The 17,288-nt window shown below is 39.4% G+C and overlaps 1 protein-coding gene across 1 annotated transcript in view; it reads left to right on the top strand.

Annotated features, from left to right (window-relative positions):
* LOC124622681 (fibrillin-2-like) overlaps positions 1 to 17,288 on the top strand; it is a 631,069-nt gene that overhangs the window by 383,551 nt on the left and 230,230 nt on the right. The window contains 1 exon segment of the mRNA XM_047148470.1: positions 9,927 to 10,062. Coding sequence (XP_047004426.1) covers positions 9,927 to 10,062 — 136 coding nt within the window.

The following is a 17,288-nucleotide window of genomic DNA, read 5'->3' as shown; positions in this document are numbered from 1 at the left end:
CACATAGAATGCATCACAGTGTAGGCAGGTCAGTTGGTAAATCACGTGGGTGCTTTCACATGTGGCTCTGCCTTTGATCGTGTACACCTTCCAGGTTACAGGACTGGAGTAGGTGGTGGTGGGAGGGTGCATGGGACAGGTTTTACACCGGGGGTGGTTTCAAGGATAGGAGCCAGAGGGTAGGGAAGGTGGTTTGGGGATTTCATAGGGATGAACTAACAGGTTACGAAGGTTAGGTGGACGGCGGAAAGACACTCTTGGTGGAGTGGGGAGGATTTCATGAAGGATGGATCTCATTTCAGGGCAGGATTTGAGGAATTCATATCCCTGCTGGAGAGCCACATTCAGAGTCTGGTCCAGTCCCGGAAAGTATCCTGTCACAAGTGGGGCACTTTTGTGGTTCTTCTGTGGGGGATTCTGGGTTCGAGGGGATGAGGAAGTGGCTCTGGTTATTTGCTTCTGTACCAGGTCGGGAGGGTAGTTGCGAGATGCGAAAGCTGTTATCAGGTTGTTGGTGTAATGGTTCAGGGATTCCGGACTGGAGCAGATTTGTTTGCCACGAAGACCTAGGCTCTAGGGAAGGGACCGTTTGATGTGGAATGGGTGGCAGCTGCCATAATGGAGGTACTGTTGCTTGTTGGTGGGTTTGATGTGGACGGACGTGTGAAGCTGGCCATTGGACAGGTGGAGGTCAACGTCAAGGAAAGTGGCATGGGATTTGGAGTAGGACCAGGTGAATCTGATGGAACCAAAGGAGTTGAGGTTGGAGAGGAAATTCTGGAGTTCTTCTTCACTGTGAGTCCAGATCATGAAGATGTCACCGCCGTACTAGGGAAGGTCCTAATGGAGGTTGCCGTTGCCTTCCTCCGACTGCAACGGACATGAATGATATGATGAAAATGACACAGCAACAACCAGTCACCTCGGGGCAGGTGAAAATCCCTGACTCTGCTGAGAATCAAACCCAGGACCCCATGCTCGGGAAGCAAGAACACTACCTTGAGACCACAAGTGGCAGACAATGTATGAGATAAAATAAATTATTCAGATAGTTAAGGGAGCCAAAAATTTAATTGGGATGGGGGACTGGAATTTGATAATAGGAAAAGGGAGAGAAGGAAAATTAGAACATGATCGGGGGGAGGGGGGAGGGAGGAAAGAAAGAGGAAGCTGCCTGGTAGAATTGTGTACAGAAAATAGATTTTAAATTGTGAATATTTTCAGGGGGAGATGTGGACTCTGACCATTATTTATGGCTTGTGAACTACAGATTAAAACTGTAAAAATTGCAAACAGATACTATATTAAGAAGATAGTGAATGGATAAGTTGAAAGAACCAGAGGATGTTGAGAGTCTCAAAGGGATCATTAGGCATCATTTGACTGAAATGGTGGTAAGGAGTACAATAGGAGATGAATGGTGTGGCAGTTTCCAGTGATTAAAGGTGGCAGTGTGGTACTGGTGTACAAGACTCACACTTCCCCTTGGCTATCGAACTTACTTGGAGTTGCTTTGCCAATCTTCTTTTCATGATAGCCAGCTGCAATGCCCTGCACAACTTCTTCTCGGAAGATAAGATGCTACTTTGGAGGAATTTTTTATACTTTTGAAATAACTCCATCCACTCAAGAATACTTTGAACTCAATCTCACTGTATTTTCATCACACATAACTGTTTTCATACAACTAAAACATTTTTCGTAAGCTCAACACCTTCCAGTCCGTCAGGAACTATCACATTCATTTTTCCATAAATACAGTCTACAAATCTCTCCAAGTTTAAGAAGACAACTGTCCGGACCTTACGAAAGTAAGAGAATAAATGAATAAGTAATTGTCTCTACTCTTGTTTCAACAACATTCAAATGTTTACACATGGAGTACAGTGCATTTATTCCTTGAGCTGGACGCGTAACTTCTTAGGCAGGCTCAGCGACTACCTGCCTACGCTGATCATCCATCCGATACACGTCCGTCCTGCACACGCATAATTGTGGTGCAGTAGACACAGTTCTGCTTTACCACACTCATCTCTAAAACAACGTGTGGTCTCTAGAATTTACCCCGAAATTCTCAAGGCACTACATATCCCTTACGTTAGCTCGAACACAATATTTTACACATGTTCGTTATGTACATATATATTGTATTCATATAATATTACTTCACGTTTCCATCAATTTATATAACTTTTTTTTCCCATCAGGTACTTCATATATAGCTCTCTTTCCTTTTCCATGTTAATACCATTATAATCATGGATCTTTTGATCAATGTAAACTTTGTAAGGACAAGAATCTCTCAGTTCCCTTTCCAGTCGTAAACTCCAAGTGTGCATTACCCAAGCATGTGCTGTTATTTGCTCTTACTTCTTGTACTACTTTTTCTAAGTATGGATTTATTCAATACCTTTTACAATCTGGAAGAACTCTGGGTAAATAAAGGTGTTCTTTTCAACACATGTAACTTCACACAAGCATAACAATGCGAGTGGAAACGAGAATTCAAACTTACCAGAATAATCTCTACAAAATTTGTGACTTCTGTCACAATACTGCCCTTTTCCTTTAGGCACAGTACCTATACCTCACATATGGCTTAATACTATGAAAGCACTTCCTCCCTCCATTTTGGTAGGTTCGCCCCTTTAAACACATTCCTAATATACTATGGTACAGGTCAATCCCCTTCTTGGTGTCCCTGCCTGCACAGTGTAGGTCAGCCTTTCTTGGGTCTGCCTACCTGCTCTTTTCCATCCAATCAATGCTGGGTGCACACTCCTTCTCCTTCCTGAGTAGGCTTCATAGTCCATTGCCCTAGTATACATCTTTATGTACCCTAGAATTTGAGTAACTCTTAGAGAAATTAACATCCTACTTCACTCTTTACACTCGCTTCTCAATACTTTCTTTAAACCTTTAGAGTCCTCTACTCTTCCAGTCCTATGTTCCTCATCAGAAAAGTAGTTACACTGACACCAATTCTGTCCAGTTAAGTATACGATGTAGCATAAAGAACCACAATATGTTCCTCGTTCTCTCATGTACACACACTAGTGTAATACCATCATCATAACCATAAATACTCTTAGCTGTTACCTATGTAAATATATCCCTGTACATACCTTCATGTGATGTGGAACCGTCACCTCACATAGCCAGGTGCGCATACCTATCACTATGTGCACACTTTTCTCCCTCCAACAAATGACAGTTCCCCATTATCTTAAACTGTTCTCTTCCTGTTTGTGTCTTTGTGTTCCATTGTGTGTATGTGTATGAGTAGTCATGTAGCCTGATTCTTTGGCCAGCTTATGGAAAATAAGTTGAAGGTTTTAGAAAACCGAGGAAATCGAGAAGGACTTCAGCGATAGAAGTGCATGCATATGGACAGAGGGAAAGATAGACTGGTACTCAAAAGAGAAGTAAGAAAGGAAAAAGTAGAAATGGTTGCTAAGATTGAAGAAGAGAAAGAAGATAGCCCCAAAGGCAGGAAACCCTTCCCACCCCCCTTCCCCAGAATCCACACTTCGCCAGTACTTGAGTGAGAAGCAGGAGGAGGTATGACGTTAAACGTCCCCTGGAGAACGGACATTCTCACCTTCACCTTTGAAGTCCCCAAAGAAAGATCTTAGCAACTCCTATGGAACGGCAATGGTGAAGGATTAGGTAGTCACACTTGTCTGCAAGGGTCATTTGAAAGGTGTGGTGTGTGTGTAGTGTTAGTCATGTTTGTACCTACACTACCCACCCCTTTCAAAATTTATATAAACCCTCCCCATTCATATCACATTTCACAAAGCATATAAATTATTCCATAATAAGTAGAAAACTATGTATCATATCATCGTAAGCAGAAATTATGTATCATATCGTCATAAGCAGAACCTATGTATCATACCATCATAAGTAGAAATTATGTATCATATCATCACAAATATCTCATTATTCCTCTTACCCTGTATCGTATCATTCACATCATTTTTCACAAAGGATATATAATATTCGGTAGTAAGTAAAAAAACTATGTATGATGTTGTTGTTGTTGTTGTTGTGGTCTTCAGTCCTGAGACTGGTTTGATGCAGCTCTCCATGCTACTCTATCCTATGCAAGCTCCTTCATCTGCTTAGTGTATTCATCTCTTGGTCTCCCTCTATAATTTTTACCCTCCACGCTGCCCTCCAATGCTAAATTTATGATCCCTTGATGCCTCAGAACATGTCCTACCAACCGGTCGCTTCTTCTTGTCAAGTTGTGCCACAAACTCCTCTTCTCCCCATTTCTATTCAATGTATCATATCATTGGAAATATAGAAATATTCATATTATATCGTATCCTCCAATAGTTTAGGCCTGAATCAGACCTAACTATACATTGGTTGGCTAGGCAAAAATATGACCTAACAATCCGTGGAGGCTGCTGTCAGCACTACAGACATACCCCAGGACCAGTCACGAAGACCAGCAATGGCACTCCTGGAATAACTGAGAAGGACGTTCCAGCGGGTATAATTTTTTTTTTTTTTTTTCCTGTTGCCGTTCATGAAGTCCTCTGCACACAGGTTCGTATGGAAAACTGGTGAAGAGATGACGTTCAAAGACTACTTTTGGCAAACGTAAAACCTAACTATGATCGGATTCGAGATCCTTCATGACTGGAGCAGAGCAGGCTGTCAACTCACCTTTACATCAAGACTATAGCGGAGCATGCTGTCATTTCACATATTATGATATATTACCCACTGCTTTAGTCTTGACTCGATGTAACAACCCAATTAATCACAGTGAATATACAACAGGGAATCACAGCACCCATGAAACAAGTAAGACTGTGTATATTGACGAGATCACTTACTACTAACTTCCACATGAAGCAGTATGACCTCGATATCAATCCTGCTCATCTGCGACGTCTAGCTGAGTATCCCCAAGTACTACAATATATGACAGCATAAGAGGAAGAAAACAAAATACTGGATAATATAAGACTAGAAGAGAATTCGATGTAGGAAAAAGAATATGGAAGTAACACCGAACCAAACTCGCGATCTGACGGTCGTCACTCCGCCCCTTAACACAGAATGTTAACGTCCCTGGGGAAAATACCACTTTATATCCTTAGCATTATATTTCCCTTTTTCTTCTCCAGTTGTAGCGTCCACAAAAAATAAGGTTTTTGGGTGGATCACCGATTGTACTCGGTAAGGCCCCACATACTTTTGAAAAAATCTGTGCATTTCTTTCTTCAGGGCAGAGCTCTGAAGATGTTGTTTTACTAAGACTAGGTCATTGACCTTATATTGAGGTTCTGTAGCCTTCTCGTTGTGCTTGCTTAGTCGTTGTTGTGCTCTCTTAACTAAGTTCCTAGCAAGTACCATTTGATTCAGTTGGTAATCAGTAGTAGGTTGTTCTGGCCAAGTAAAACATTTAGTAAGTGGTTCACCTGCAAAGGGTTTACCTAATACTTCCAAGGGTGTTAATCCAGTTGATAAATGTGGTATCTCGTTTAATATAATCTCAAAATCTTTAATTTTTGTCGCCCATGATGTATGGTTTTCAAGGCAGTAAGTTCGGCATAATTTCCCAGTCTCCTTCATAAATCTTTCACACAGGTTAGAAGATGGATTATAATTGGATATTAATATTTGATGAATCCCTTCCCATGCTAAAAATCCTTTAAACTCGTTACTGGTAAACTGTGATCATCCATTGTCAGAAAGAAATTGTCTCGGTTTGCCTACTTCGAAAAAGTATTGTTTTAGACAATGTATTACAGTCTGTGTGTTTGCTTTTTTAATGGGGTAGAATTTAACATACTTCGACCAAAACTCTATGAGGACAAAAATGTAGGCCACTTCTCCTCTTCCTTTTGGAATTGGTCCACAGAAATCTGCAGCTGTCAGATTGTGTAACGCTTTAACAATAATTGGATGCATTTTATATTTAATGTGAGAGTTATCCTCTTTTACTCTCTGACAAATCTCACAAGTCTTAATGACTGGTGATACTTTATGTCCTAGCTTTTTAAAGTAATAGAACTTATTCATATGTGTAATGCATTTCTTTATACCGAAATGTCCATACCCCGTGTGACCATACCATACTAACTCGTCTTCTACTAAACTCGTTATACATAAACGCAAATGGTGCGTTGTTTTACTGTCTCTCCAGAACAGATTGTGTCCTACAATCTGCCACCTTCCCTCTTGATTAGTCGGTAGCGATTTCCTAACACAAAGATGTCCGTAAAATAAGGGCAAAGATGTCCGTAAAATAAGGTTCATGTTGGATGTTCTCTGTCATTTTCTGAACCATCTCTTGCACCTTGTTGCGTGGGTATTCTAATGTCAGAAAATTAATCACAAAGATTACGCCAGGTTCTTCCGAACACTTTAGTTCTTTCATTCCTACTGATAGCCGAGACAAAGTGTTGAGTATAATGTTCTCCGAACCCTTTACGTACTGGATCTTAATGTCGTAGTCTTGGAGAAACAACATTCACTGCATCAATCTGCTATGTAGTAATCGGCTATTCATTAGAAGTGACAGAGCTTGGTGATCTGTGTAGACATTTATTTTGGACCCCTATATAAGTGTTTGGAATTTTTGTATACGCCATACTATGGCTAATAATTCCTTTTCTGTTGCCATATAATTTAATTCATGTTTGTTGAGACTACCATAGTCTGATGCATCAGTCGAAATCTTAAATGGTTCACCCATCACCGGATGGTGCAGTATCGGTGACTCTGATAGCACCCTCTTTACATTTTCAAAAGCATCATGTGCCTCTTGGTCCCTACTCCATGGTAATAAATGCTAAAGTCGAGGGTCGTTCAACTCTTGATTTTGCACATATCGTCTGTAATACCCTGCCATTCCAAGAAATCCCTTCAAATGTCTTATGTTTCTAGATGGTGGAACTTCTTAAGAGCCTTTATACATTCTGGGTCAGGTTTAATTCCTTGCACTCCTACGATAAGTCCCAAAAATTGTAGTTCTTGCCTCGCAAGGTGTGACTTAGACACTTTTACTGTATACTTTTTTCTTTAAATTTTTTCAGGGTTTTCCTCAAGGTTAGGCAATGCTCTTTCCACATGGGTGAGATTATCAGTATCGTCTAGATATATATAATTAACTCCTTTAATAACTCTCTCCCTATCGCTTCGTCCAGCGCATGTATAAACACTGATACCGAGATATTTAGCCCAAATGGTAACACATTAAAAGATGTGATTTTTCCATCAAAAAGGAATGCTGTACATTTCCTTGAATCTGTGTGTAACCGGATCTGCCAGTACCCAGCAGTCAGGTCCATTGAGCTAAAGTACTGTGCTTTCTCAATTTTGGATAATAACTCATTGATGTTAACGGGTCTACCCCTTTCAGTTTCTATATGTTTAATCAGGGTGCACACGTCCAGTATGAGCCGCACACCACCAGTAGCTTTTTTCACTACTACCAAGGGATTATTTATAATGCTTGTACTGCATTCTATTATTTTATTATGTACCATTTTATTTATCTCCTCCTTAACTGCTTATTTTAAGGGGGATAGGATGTCAGACGGGCCAAGTTGGAGCAGGAGAGGCACCACAGGACATTTTAATTTTCACTGTCTATACTTTTACAAATAAATTCATAAAACTTTGTCAGCATGACCAGGAAGGAATCATAATTCACACTCATAGCAATGGAAGTTCGAAAACATAACGAAGTAATTTTTTTTTACATGCGAAACTTCATCATTTTTTTCATTTACTAATGGCAGCATTTGTTGCTGTAGGTACACTTTTCTTCATAAGTAAGAGAGATGGTTCGATGAATTTTGCACAGCATACAAACCATACTTAAAGGTGTATGAAACTAGAATTTTCCAAATCTATTAAAAACTATGGTAAAAATTGAGGTAATTAACTACAAAATTTGTGTTTTTTTCTAAACATGAAGTTTAAAGTACAACAGATCACTCGTTTTTTCATATATTAAATAAATTCTAGAGTTTCATACACCTGTAAGTATGGTATGTATGCTGTGCAAAATTCATCGAATAATCTCTCTAACATATGAAGAAAAGTGTACCTATAGTAACAAATGCAGCCATTAGTAAGTGAAAAAATGATGAAATTTCACACGTAAAAAAATATATATATTTTGTTATGTTTTCGAACTTCCACTGCAATGAGTGTGAATTCTGAAACCTTCCTGGTGATGCTGACAAAGTTTTGTGAATTTACTTGTAAAAGTATAGACAGTGGAAATTAAAATGTCCTGAGATGCCTCTCATGCTCCAAGTCGTCTGACATCCCAGCCCCCCTTAAACTCACTGGTATTGGGTACGGTTTACTGAAGAATGGTGTATCATCTTTGATCTAAAATTTACATACGTTGTGTATCATCTTTGATCTAAAATTTACATACGTTGTCACTAATACTACCTGGACTATCCAAAAATACCATTTCATATTCTAATAGAATTTCAGTTAACTCTGTTTTCTGGTTGTTAGTTAATACTGGGGACTCATTTACTTTATTTTGTATGTCAGCTCGTTGTGATACATGACTTACGTTTTCTTTCTCTGGTGACAATTGCGCTGTCGCGGTTAATTGTAAACTCTGGTGTTCAGTTGTTTTTTTATCAACATAACTGTCTGCTAGAAACTTAACACAATATATATCTTCCCCGAGTCCAAAATAAAGGCAGCTCTCTTCAAAATTCAGTATAATGTTAAACTCTGGCAGCCGATCTAAGCCAAATAAAACCTCTCTATTAATATTTTCTACTACCAGCCGTGTTTGCCAGAACATGATCTCACTTATGTTACAATTTACTTGGGTTTCGTATTTGACAACTGTGCTTTTAGTTCCAGTTATATCGATTATATATACTCCTGTTACTGATAATACAGGTAAGTTATTGCACATTCTTGGGGAACTCCTCACTGTGAATCTATGGAACGAAAAGTATGTGTAATGTGCTTGTTATACCTAAGATGCCTCTAACCATGCATCCTTGTTCTTTGGATCATACTCATACCTGACTGTGGCTATCAGCTTTTATCTAAAAGTCATTTTCATCATTAGACATAAAGAGCAAATGTACTGTAATGAGAATTTATTAGTTCTAAAGCCATTATAGAGGGCTTTCACAATGTTATCTTATTGTCTTTAAACAATACTGTAACTTTCTATATCCACAGAGTAATGTTTCCAGGCTACAGGAAAAGAAAACAGGAAAATCCAATTACACAGCATTCTTTTGTTTACCTTTATACAGTGTTGCTAATTATGTGAAATATGATTTCACTGTAATGTAATCCAACAGGATCCAAATTGCAGAGACACTAACTGTACACATTTAATAAGTCTGTTTTTCATTATATGCAGGTGTCTCAAAAATGTGTGAAAAGACAAGAATTGACATCATACATACATTCTCATATTTTACATATGGGTAGCTTTTGTAAAATTTATACTTTCATGACCATTATTGTTTCACTAATTAAAGTATTATAATGTGATTGAATGAACTGTCTATAGAAACCTGACATTTCATGCCCACCTGTGAAGGACAATTTCAAGGGGAGTTACAGGTACTGTGGTGGTCTTTAGGGTGTTTATGTGACATTCACAGAAACTACAACTCCCCATTGAAAATTTCCTCTGCAGATGAGGGTGAAATTCTGCGTTTGTGCAAGAATTCATTCAAACATAGCATAATCGTCCAGAATTTTTTTAAAGAGGTTTGCCATATATTTCACATTAATATAGATAAAAAGTGCGCATTCCAGAATTTTGATGCCATTCAGTAACATTTTATTGTTTGTATAGTGCATGTAAATTCAAATTTATTAAGAAGTTATGTTTGTCTACCATTTTTCTTGTAACAGTTGTTCAAAATTGATGAAACACACTGTTCTTCCAGGTTGATGGGAAGATGTGCACAGACATAAATGAATGTGATTTGAATCCTGCAATTTGCAGAGGTGGTGGGACATGTGTGAATACTGATGGCTCATTTACATGTAGTTGTCCACCTGGCCTCACCCTTGATCCAACAGGTACATGATACCTATTAAGTTACCTTTATATGATAAGAGAATTGAGTTTACGTCTTATTGCCCTGGTTTTTTGTGATCACATTTGTCATTTACCAATAATTTAGAAACGTAGTAAGAAGCAGTCTTCATATATAAATTTATGGAGCTCAACGTACTTGCAGCACTCCTTTCTGGTGGGTAAGTGGAATATATTGGATTGGTGCATAAGTTCTTAGCATTTTCTGTAAGTTTAATAAATACAACAGACATATATAACAGAGACTTTGATCATAAATAATATATTCGTCTTTTATATTTACAACAGTCGGCCAATGCTATGATATTTTTTGATTCTGTGACAGTAGAAATCATGTGCGTTTGAGATGATAAACTCATTGAGCCATGCTCGGAGCAGATTTTCATCTGGAAATGAAATTCTTTGAAGGTTGTTTGACAGGGAGTGGAAAAGGGGAAAATCTGAGGGCAAGATTTGGTGAATAAAATAGTTGTGGTGTGACTTCCCAACCCAACTCCTGTGTAGTGTTTTTTGCCAGTCCAGCAGAATGCAGGCTGGCTTTATAGTGGAGTAGCATCCATTGACGCAGTCTTCATGGCATTTGTTCTTGCATTGCATCCATAAGATGTCTCAGTTGTTGGCAATAAATGTCAGCAAGCAATTTGTAGTACACCACACTTTGCTGTTCCACTATATGCATAACATTATCTTTTATGGGTGTGCACAGATCTTACTGTGGGTAATTACTGCCTTGTTTGGGCTCAACCATGCTTTTCTTTCCTGTACGTTAGCATTAAAGCACTATTTCTCATCACCAGTAACAGTATAGGGTAGGAATGGTTGGTGTTGTACACTATCCAATTCATGACGGGTAAACAGAGATGGACATAAGGCTACCTGCTGATTTTTGTGATTTTGCCTTGGAGCATGCAGTACCAATCCTCCTGATTTTTGAACCTTGTACACTGACTTAGATCATTGTGGATTAATGCATTTAAACAATGTTCATCAAACCCCGAAGCTCTTGCTGAAAGTGGAGGGTCCCTAATGTTAAAACCATACTCCTTAAAACATGAAAACCATTTTCTTGCCTTGCTCTGTGGAATGGCATTGTTCCTACACATGACGCAAATGTTTCTGGCTGCATCCACTGTTGTCACCCATCTGTTGAACTCAAGCAGAAGAATATGTCTGAAATGTTCTGATTTCTCCACGTGTCCACAGCTCTGCTCAGTATCTCCAAATGACAATATATAAACACAAATAGCAACAGGGAACTACAAATAAAAAATTACAGTTGATAAGACCCCCTCCCCCCCCGCCCTTGGTGGGGAGGCTTGCGTGCCTCAGCAATACAGATGGCCGTACCGTAGGTGCAACCACAACGGAGGGGTATCTGTTGAGAGGCCAGACAAACGTGTGGTTCCTGAAGAGGGGCAGCAGCCTTTTCAGTAGTTGCAGGGGCAACAGTCTGGATGATTGACTGATCTGGCCTTGTAACATTAACCAAAACGGCCTTGCTGTGCTGGTACTGCGAACGGCTGAAAGCAAGGGGAAACTACAGCCGTAATTTTTCCCGAGAGCATGCAGCTTTACTGTGTGGTTAAATGATGATGGCGTCCTCTTGGGTAAAATATTCATAGGTAAAATAGTCCCCCAATCGAATCTCCGGGCGGGGACTACTCAAGAGGACGTCATTATCAGGAGAAAGAAAACTGGAGTTCTATGGATTGGAGCGTGGAATGTCAGATCTCTTAATCGGTCTGGTAGGTTAGAAAATTCAAAAAGGGAAATGGATAGGTTAAAGTTAGATATAGTGGGAATTAGTGAAGTTCGGTGCCACGAGGAACAAGATTTTTGGTTCAGTGAATACAGGGTTATAAATACGAGGGCAGTTCAATAAGTAATGCAACACATTTTTTTCTGAAACAGGGGTTGTTTTATTCAGCATTGAAATACACCAGGTTATTCCCCAATCTTTTAGCTACACAACACTATTTTTCAACGTAATCTCCATTCAATGCTACGGCCTTACGCCACCTTGAAATGAGGGCCTGTATGCCTGCACGGTACCATTCCACTGGTCGAGGTCAGAGCCAACGTCGTACTGCATCAATAACTTCTTCATCATCCGTGTAGTGCCTCCCACGGATTGCGTCCTTCATTGGGCCAAACATATGGAAATCTGACGGTGCGAGATTGGGGCTGTAGGGTGCATGAGGAAGAACAGTCCACTGAAGTTTTGTGAGCTCCTCTCGGGAGCGAAGACTTGTGTGAGGTCATGCGTTGTCATGAAGAAGGAGAAGTTCGTTCAGATTTTTGTGCCTACGAACACACTGAAGTCGTTTCTTCAATTTCTGAAGAGTAGCACAATACACTTCAGAGTTGATCGTTTGACCATGGGGAAGGACATCGAACAGAATAACCCCTTCAGCGTCCCAGAAGACTGTAACCATGACTTTACCGGCTGAGGGTATGGCTTTAAACTTTTTCTTGGTAGGGGAGTGGGTGTGGCGCCACTCCATTGATTGCCGTTTCGTTTCAGGTTCGAAGTGATGAACCCATGTTTCATCGCCTGTAACAATCTTTGACAAGAAATTGTCACCCTCAGCCACATGACGAGCAAGCAATTCCGCACAGATGGTTCTCCTTTGCTCTTTATGGTGTTCGGTTAGACAACGAGGGACCCAGCGGGAACAAACCTTTGAATATCCCAACTGGTGAACAATTGTGACAGCACTACCAATAGAGATGTCAAGTTGAACACTGAGTTGTTTGATGGTGATCCGTCGATCATCTCGAACGAGTGTGTTCGCACGCTCCGCCATTGCAGGAGTCACAGCTTGGCATGGCCGGCCCGCACGCGGGAGATCAGACAGTCTTGCTTGACCTTGCGGCGATGATGACACACGCTTTGCCCAACGACTCACCGTGCTTTTGTCCACTGCCAGATCACCGTAGACATTCTGCAAGCGCCTATGAATATCTGAGATGCCCTGGTTTTCCGCCAAAAGAAACTCGATCACTGCCCGTTGTTTGCAACGCACATCTGTTACAGACGCCATTTTAACAGCTCCGTACAGTGCTGCCACCCGTCGAAAGTCAATGAAACTATACGAGACGAAGCGGGAATGTTTGAAAATATTCCACAAGAAATGTCCGGTTTTTTCAACCAAAATTGGCCGAGAAAAAAAATGTGTTGCGTTACTTATTGAACTGCCCTCATACAAAATCAAACAGGGGTAATGCAGGAGTAGGTTTAGTAGAAGAAGAATGGGTAGCTCTGAGGGATGAAGTAGTGAAGGCAGCAGAGGATCAAGTTGGTAAAAAGATGAGGGCTAGTAGAAATCCTTGGGTAACAGAAGAAGTATTGAATTTAATTGATGAAAGGAGAAAATATAAAAACACAGTAAATGAAGCAGGCAAATCATTGGGCCAAAATTTCAAGACAATAAAATTATACACATCAAAAATGAAACTCTCTACAAGAAAATTGAAAAACTTTCAGATTCTATGCGAAAAAGGAGAATAAATTTTTATGGTCATCTTCTCAGAATGAATTCCAACAGATTAACTAAACAAATCTTTGACTTCTTCTGTAACTGCAAAACAAAGGCCAAGACCTAGTGGAATTAAAGATTACAGGAAATTCTTTTATTGATCGAACTGCTAAATTAATTACTAAAGATGAAAACATAAGGTTGCAAGACAAATCCACACAAAAGTCCAAACCCTTCATCACGGAAGAAGATAGGAGAAGATGATCAGAAAGAAGGAAGAAATACTGGGCCATAAGAAAAGAACAACGCACAAAGAAATGATTGATCCAGCGTACCCCAAAGAGGGTGGAACGAAAGAAGAAGAAAGAAGCAGGCAAAAAGGAATACAAACGTCTCAAAAATGAGATCGACAGGAAGTACAAAATGCCTAAGCAGGGATGGCTAGAGGACAAATGTAAGGATGTAGAGGCACATATCACTAGGGGCAAGATGGATACTGCCTACAGGAAAATTAATGAGACCTTTGGAGAAAAGAGAACCACTTGTACGAATATCAAGAGCTTAGATGGAAACCCAGTTCTAAGCAAAGAAGGGAAAGCAGAAAGGTGGAAGGACTATATAGAGGGTCTATATAAGGGCGATGTACTTGAGCACAATATTATGGAAATGGAAGAGGATGTAGATGAAGATGAAATGTGAGATATGATACTGCGTGAAGACTTTGACAGAGCACTGAAAGACCTGAGTCGAAAAAAGGCCCTGGGAGTAGACAACATTCCATTAGAACTACTGATGGCCTTGGGAGAGCGAGTTCTGACAAAACTCTACCATCTGGTGAGCAAGATGTATGAGACAGGCGAAATACCCTCAGACTTCAAGAAGAATATAATAATACCAATCCCAAAGAAAGCAGGTGTTGACAGATGTGAAAATTACCGAACTATCAGTTTAATAAGTCACGGATGCAAAATACCAACTCAAATTCTTTACAGATGAATGGAAAAACTGGTAGAAGCTGATCTTGGGGAAGATCAGTTTGGATTCCGTAGAAATGTTGGAACACGTGAGGCAGTACTGACCCTATGACTTATCTTAGAAGAAAGATTAAGGAAAGGCAAACCTACGTTTCTAGCATTTGTAGACTTAGAGAAAGCTTTTGACAATGTTGACTGGAATACTCTCTTTCAAATTCTAAATGTGGCAGGGGTTAAATACAGGGCGTGAAAGGCTATTTACAATTTGTACAGAAACCTGATGGTAGTTATAAGAGTAGAGGGGCACGAAAGGGAAGCAGCTGCTTGGAAGGGAGTGAGACAGGGTTGTAGCCTCTCCTCACTGTTATTCAATCTGTATATTGAGCAAGCAGTAAAGGAAACAAAAGAAAAATTCGGAGTAGGTATTAAAATCCATGGAGAAGAAATAAAAGCTTTGAGGTTTGCCGATGACGTTGTAATTCCGTCAGAGACAGCAAAGGACTTGGAAGAGCAGTTGAACGGAATGGACAGTGTCTTCAAAGGAGGATATAAGATGAACATCAACAAAAGCAAAACGAGGATAATGGAATGTAGTCAAATTAAATCGGGTGATGCTGAGGGAATTAGATTAGGAAATGAGACACTTAAAGTAGTGATGGAGTTTTGCTATTTGGGGAGCAAAATAACTGATTATGGTCAAAGTAGAGAGGATATAAAATGTAGACTGGCAATGGCAAGGAAAGCGTTTCTGAAGAAGAGAAATTTGTTAACATCGAGTATAGATTTAAGTGTCAGGAAGTCATTTCTGAAAGTGTTTGTGTGGAATGTAGCGAATAGAAGCTTTTGAAATGTGGTGCTACAGAAGAATGCTGAAGATTAGATGAGTAGATCACATAACTAATGAGGGGTATTGAATAGAATTGGGGAGAAGAGGAGTTTGTGGCACAACTTGACAAGAAGAAGGAACCGGTTGGTAGGACATGTTCTGAGGCATCAAGGGATCACAAATTTAGCATTGGAGGGCAGCGTGGAGGGTAAAAATCGTAGAGGGGGACCAAGAGATGAAAACACTAAGCAGATTCAGAAGGATGTAGGTTGCAGTAAGTACTGGGAGATAAAGAAGCTTGCACAGGATAGAGTAGCATGGAGAGCTGCATCAAACCAGTCTCAGGACTGAAGACCACAACACCAACAACAATTGATAAGTAAACACATAGCAACCAGAATACTAACATTCAAAACGAGACCGTTGTGAACTAATCCATCAGGTTTTAGACTTGGCTAACACCCAAAATATTTTGTATAGGTAACCTGTCAAATGTTTGTTCAAAATTACTCTTAAAATTGTTTAAAATAAACGAGAGAATTATTGATTCATAAGTCTGTGTATATTAGGTCAAGCATTCCTTCATCACAACATAAAGACTGATATCCAGAAGTAGATGATGAGCTTGACCAATTTGTAAATTTGTGTAGGGTCTAAGACTCTAAAAGTTTATGCATAAACCACATTATGAATAACATTGTTTTATTGTATCTACTGAAAGTGACTTTGTTTTTCTGTATGTGTATTGATTAAACATAAGACAGATGTAAAGTGCTCACTCCACTGCCTACCCAACATGTGGGTCTGTAATTGTTGTTAGAACCATTTTTAAATGGTCCGTGAATTTGTAACTAGTCAAAGGGAGACAAATCAATGAACCTAGGTAAAGGTAGCATGAGATTAAAGCTTGAGTATCACAGATTTTCATGTACCAAATATCTTGCATAAATATTAAGGTGTCAGAGTTGTTTCAGTTTAGTAAAATTAATTAAATCTGAGACATCTGTGGTCACATGTCTCACTTTGGTCTTTTCCAAAGTAAAGTTGAGTAACAATGTATGAAGACATTTTTCTCCATGTTTTTTAATTACCAATGCTACTCCTGCTTTTAGATTACAGATGTTAACAACAAAATTTTGCATTCCATAGAGCAAAAAAAAAGTACATGAAGATTAATGTTAACATGTGTCTTATTAAAATAAATATTCTGTTGAAAATACATTCTTCTTCGTCTTCTTCTTCTTCTTCTTCTTGACTTGAGGCTTTGTAGGGACCATACCTCAGCTTCAGTTCTTAATCCTTTTGTTGTCCTTTTCTTTTCTTCCAATACCCCTTCGTTTTTTCACTGTGTTTCTTTTTTGCTGTATTCAGATCACTTTGTATCTGTTTCCTTTTCCCTCCTGCATTGTATCTTACCAGCTTAATGTTTTCCATAAAAATCTCTCTTTCCTATATTTCTACTTCCGTATGTTATTCCTCTTTCCTTTACTTCTTCTTCCCTATGTTATTCTTTTTCATGTTTTTCATAAACTCACTCTGTCATTAGGTATTTTATAATATTTAGAAAAAAATTCAAACAATGAAAAATCCAGAATGGAATAATGCCTATGTTATGAAATGGATAGATTGCCACTCACCATATAGAGGAGATGTTGAGTCGCATATAGGCACAACAAAAAGACTTCTAAACATGTAAGCTTTCAGCCAGAAGGCCTTCTTCTGAAATATACAAAAAACACACACACACACACATTCATGCAAACGCAATTCACACACATATAACCACTGTCCCTGGCTGCCGAGGCCAGAGTCTCGGCAGCCAGAGACTGTGGTCATGTGTGTGTGAATTGTGTTTGTGTGAATGTGTGTGTGTGTGTGTGTGTGTGTGTGTGTGTGTGTTGTCCAATTCTGATGAAAGGCTTTTCAGCCAA

This window comes from Schistocerca americana, chromosome 7 (genome assembly GCF_021461395.2).
Source record: "Schistocerca americana isolate TAMUIC-IGC-003095 chromosome 7, iqSchAmer2.1, whole genome shotgun sequence".
Taxonomy (NCBI): domain Eukaryota; kingdom Metazoa; phylum Arthropoda; class Insecta; order Orthoptera; family Acrididae; genus Schistocerca; species Schistocerca americana.
This window is presented reverse-complemented; position numbering and strand designations above follow the sequence as displayed.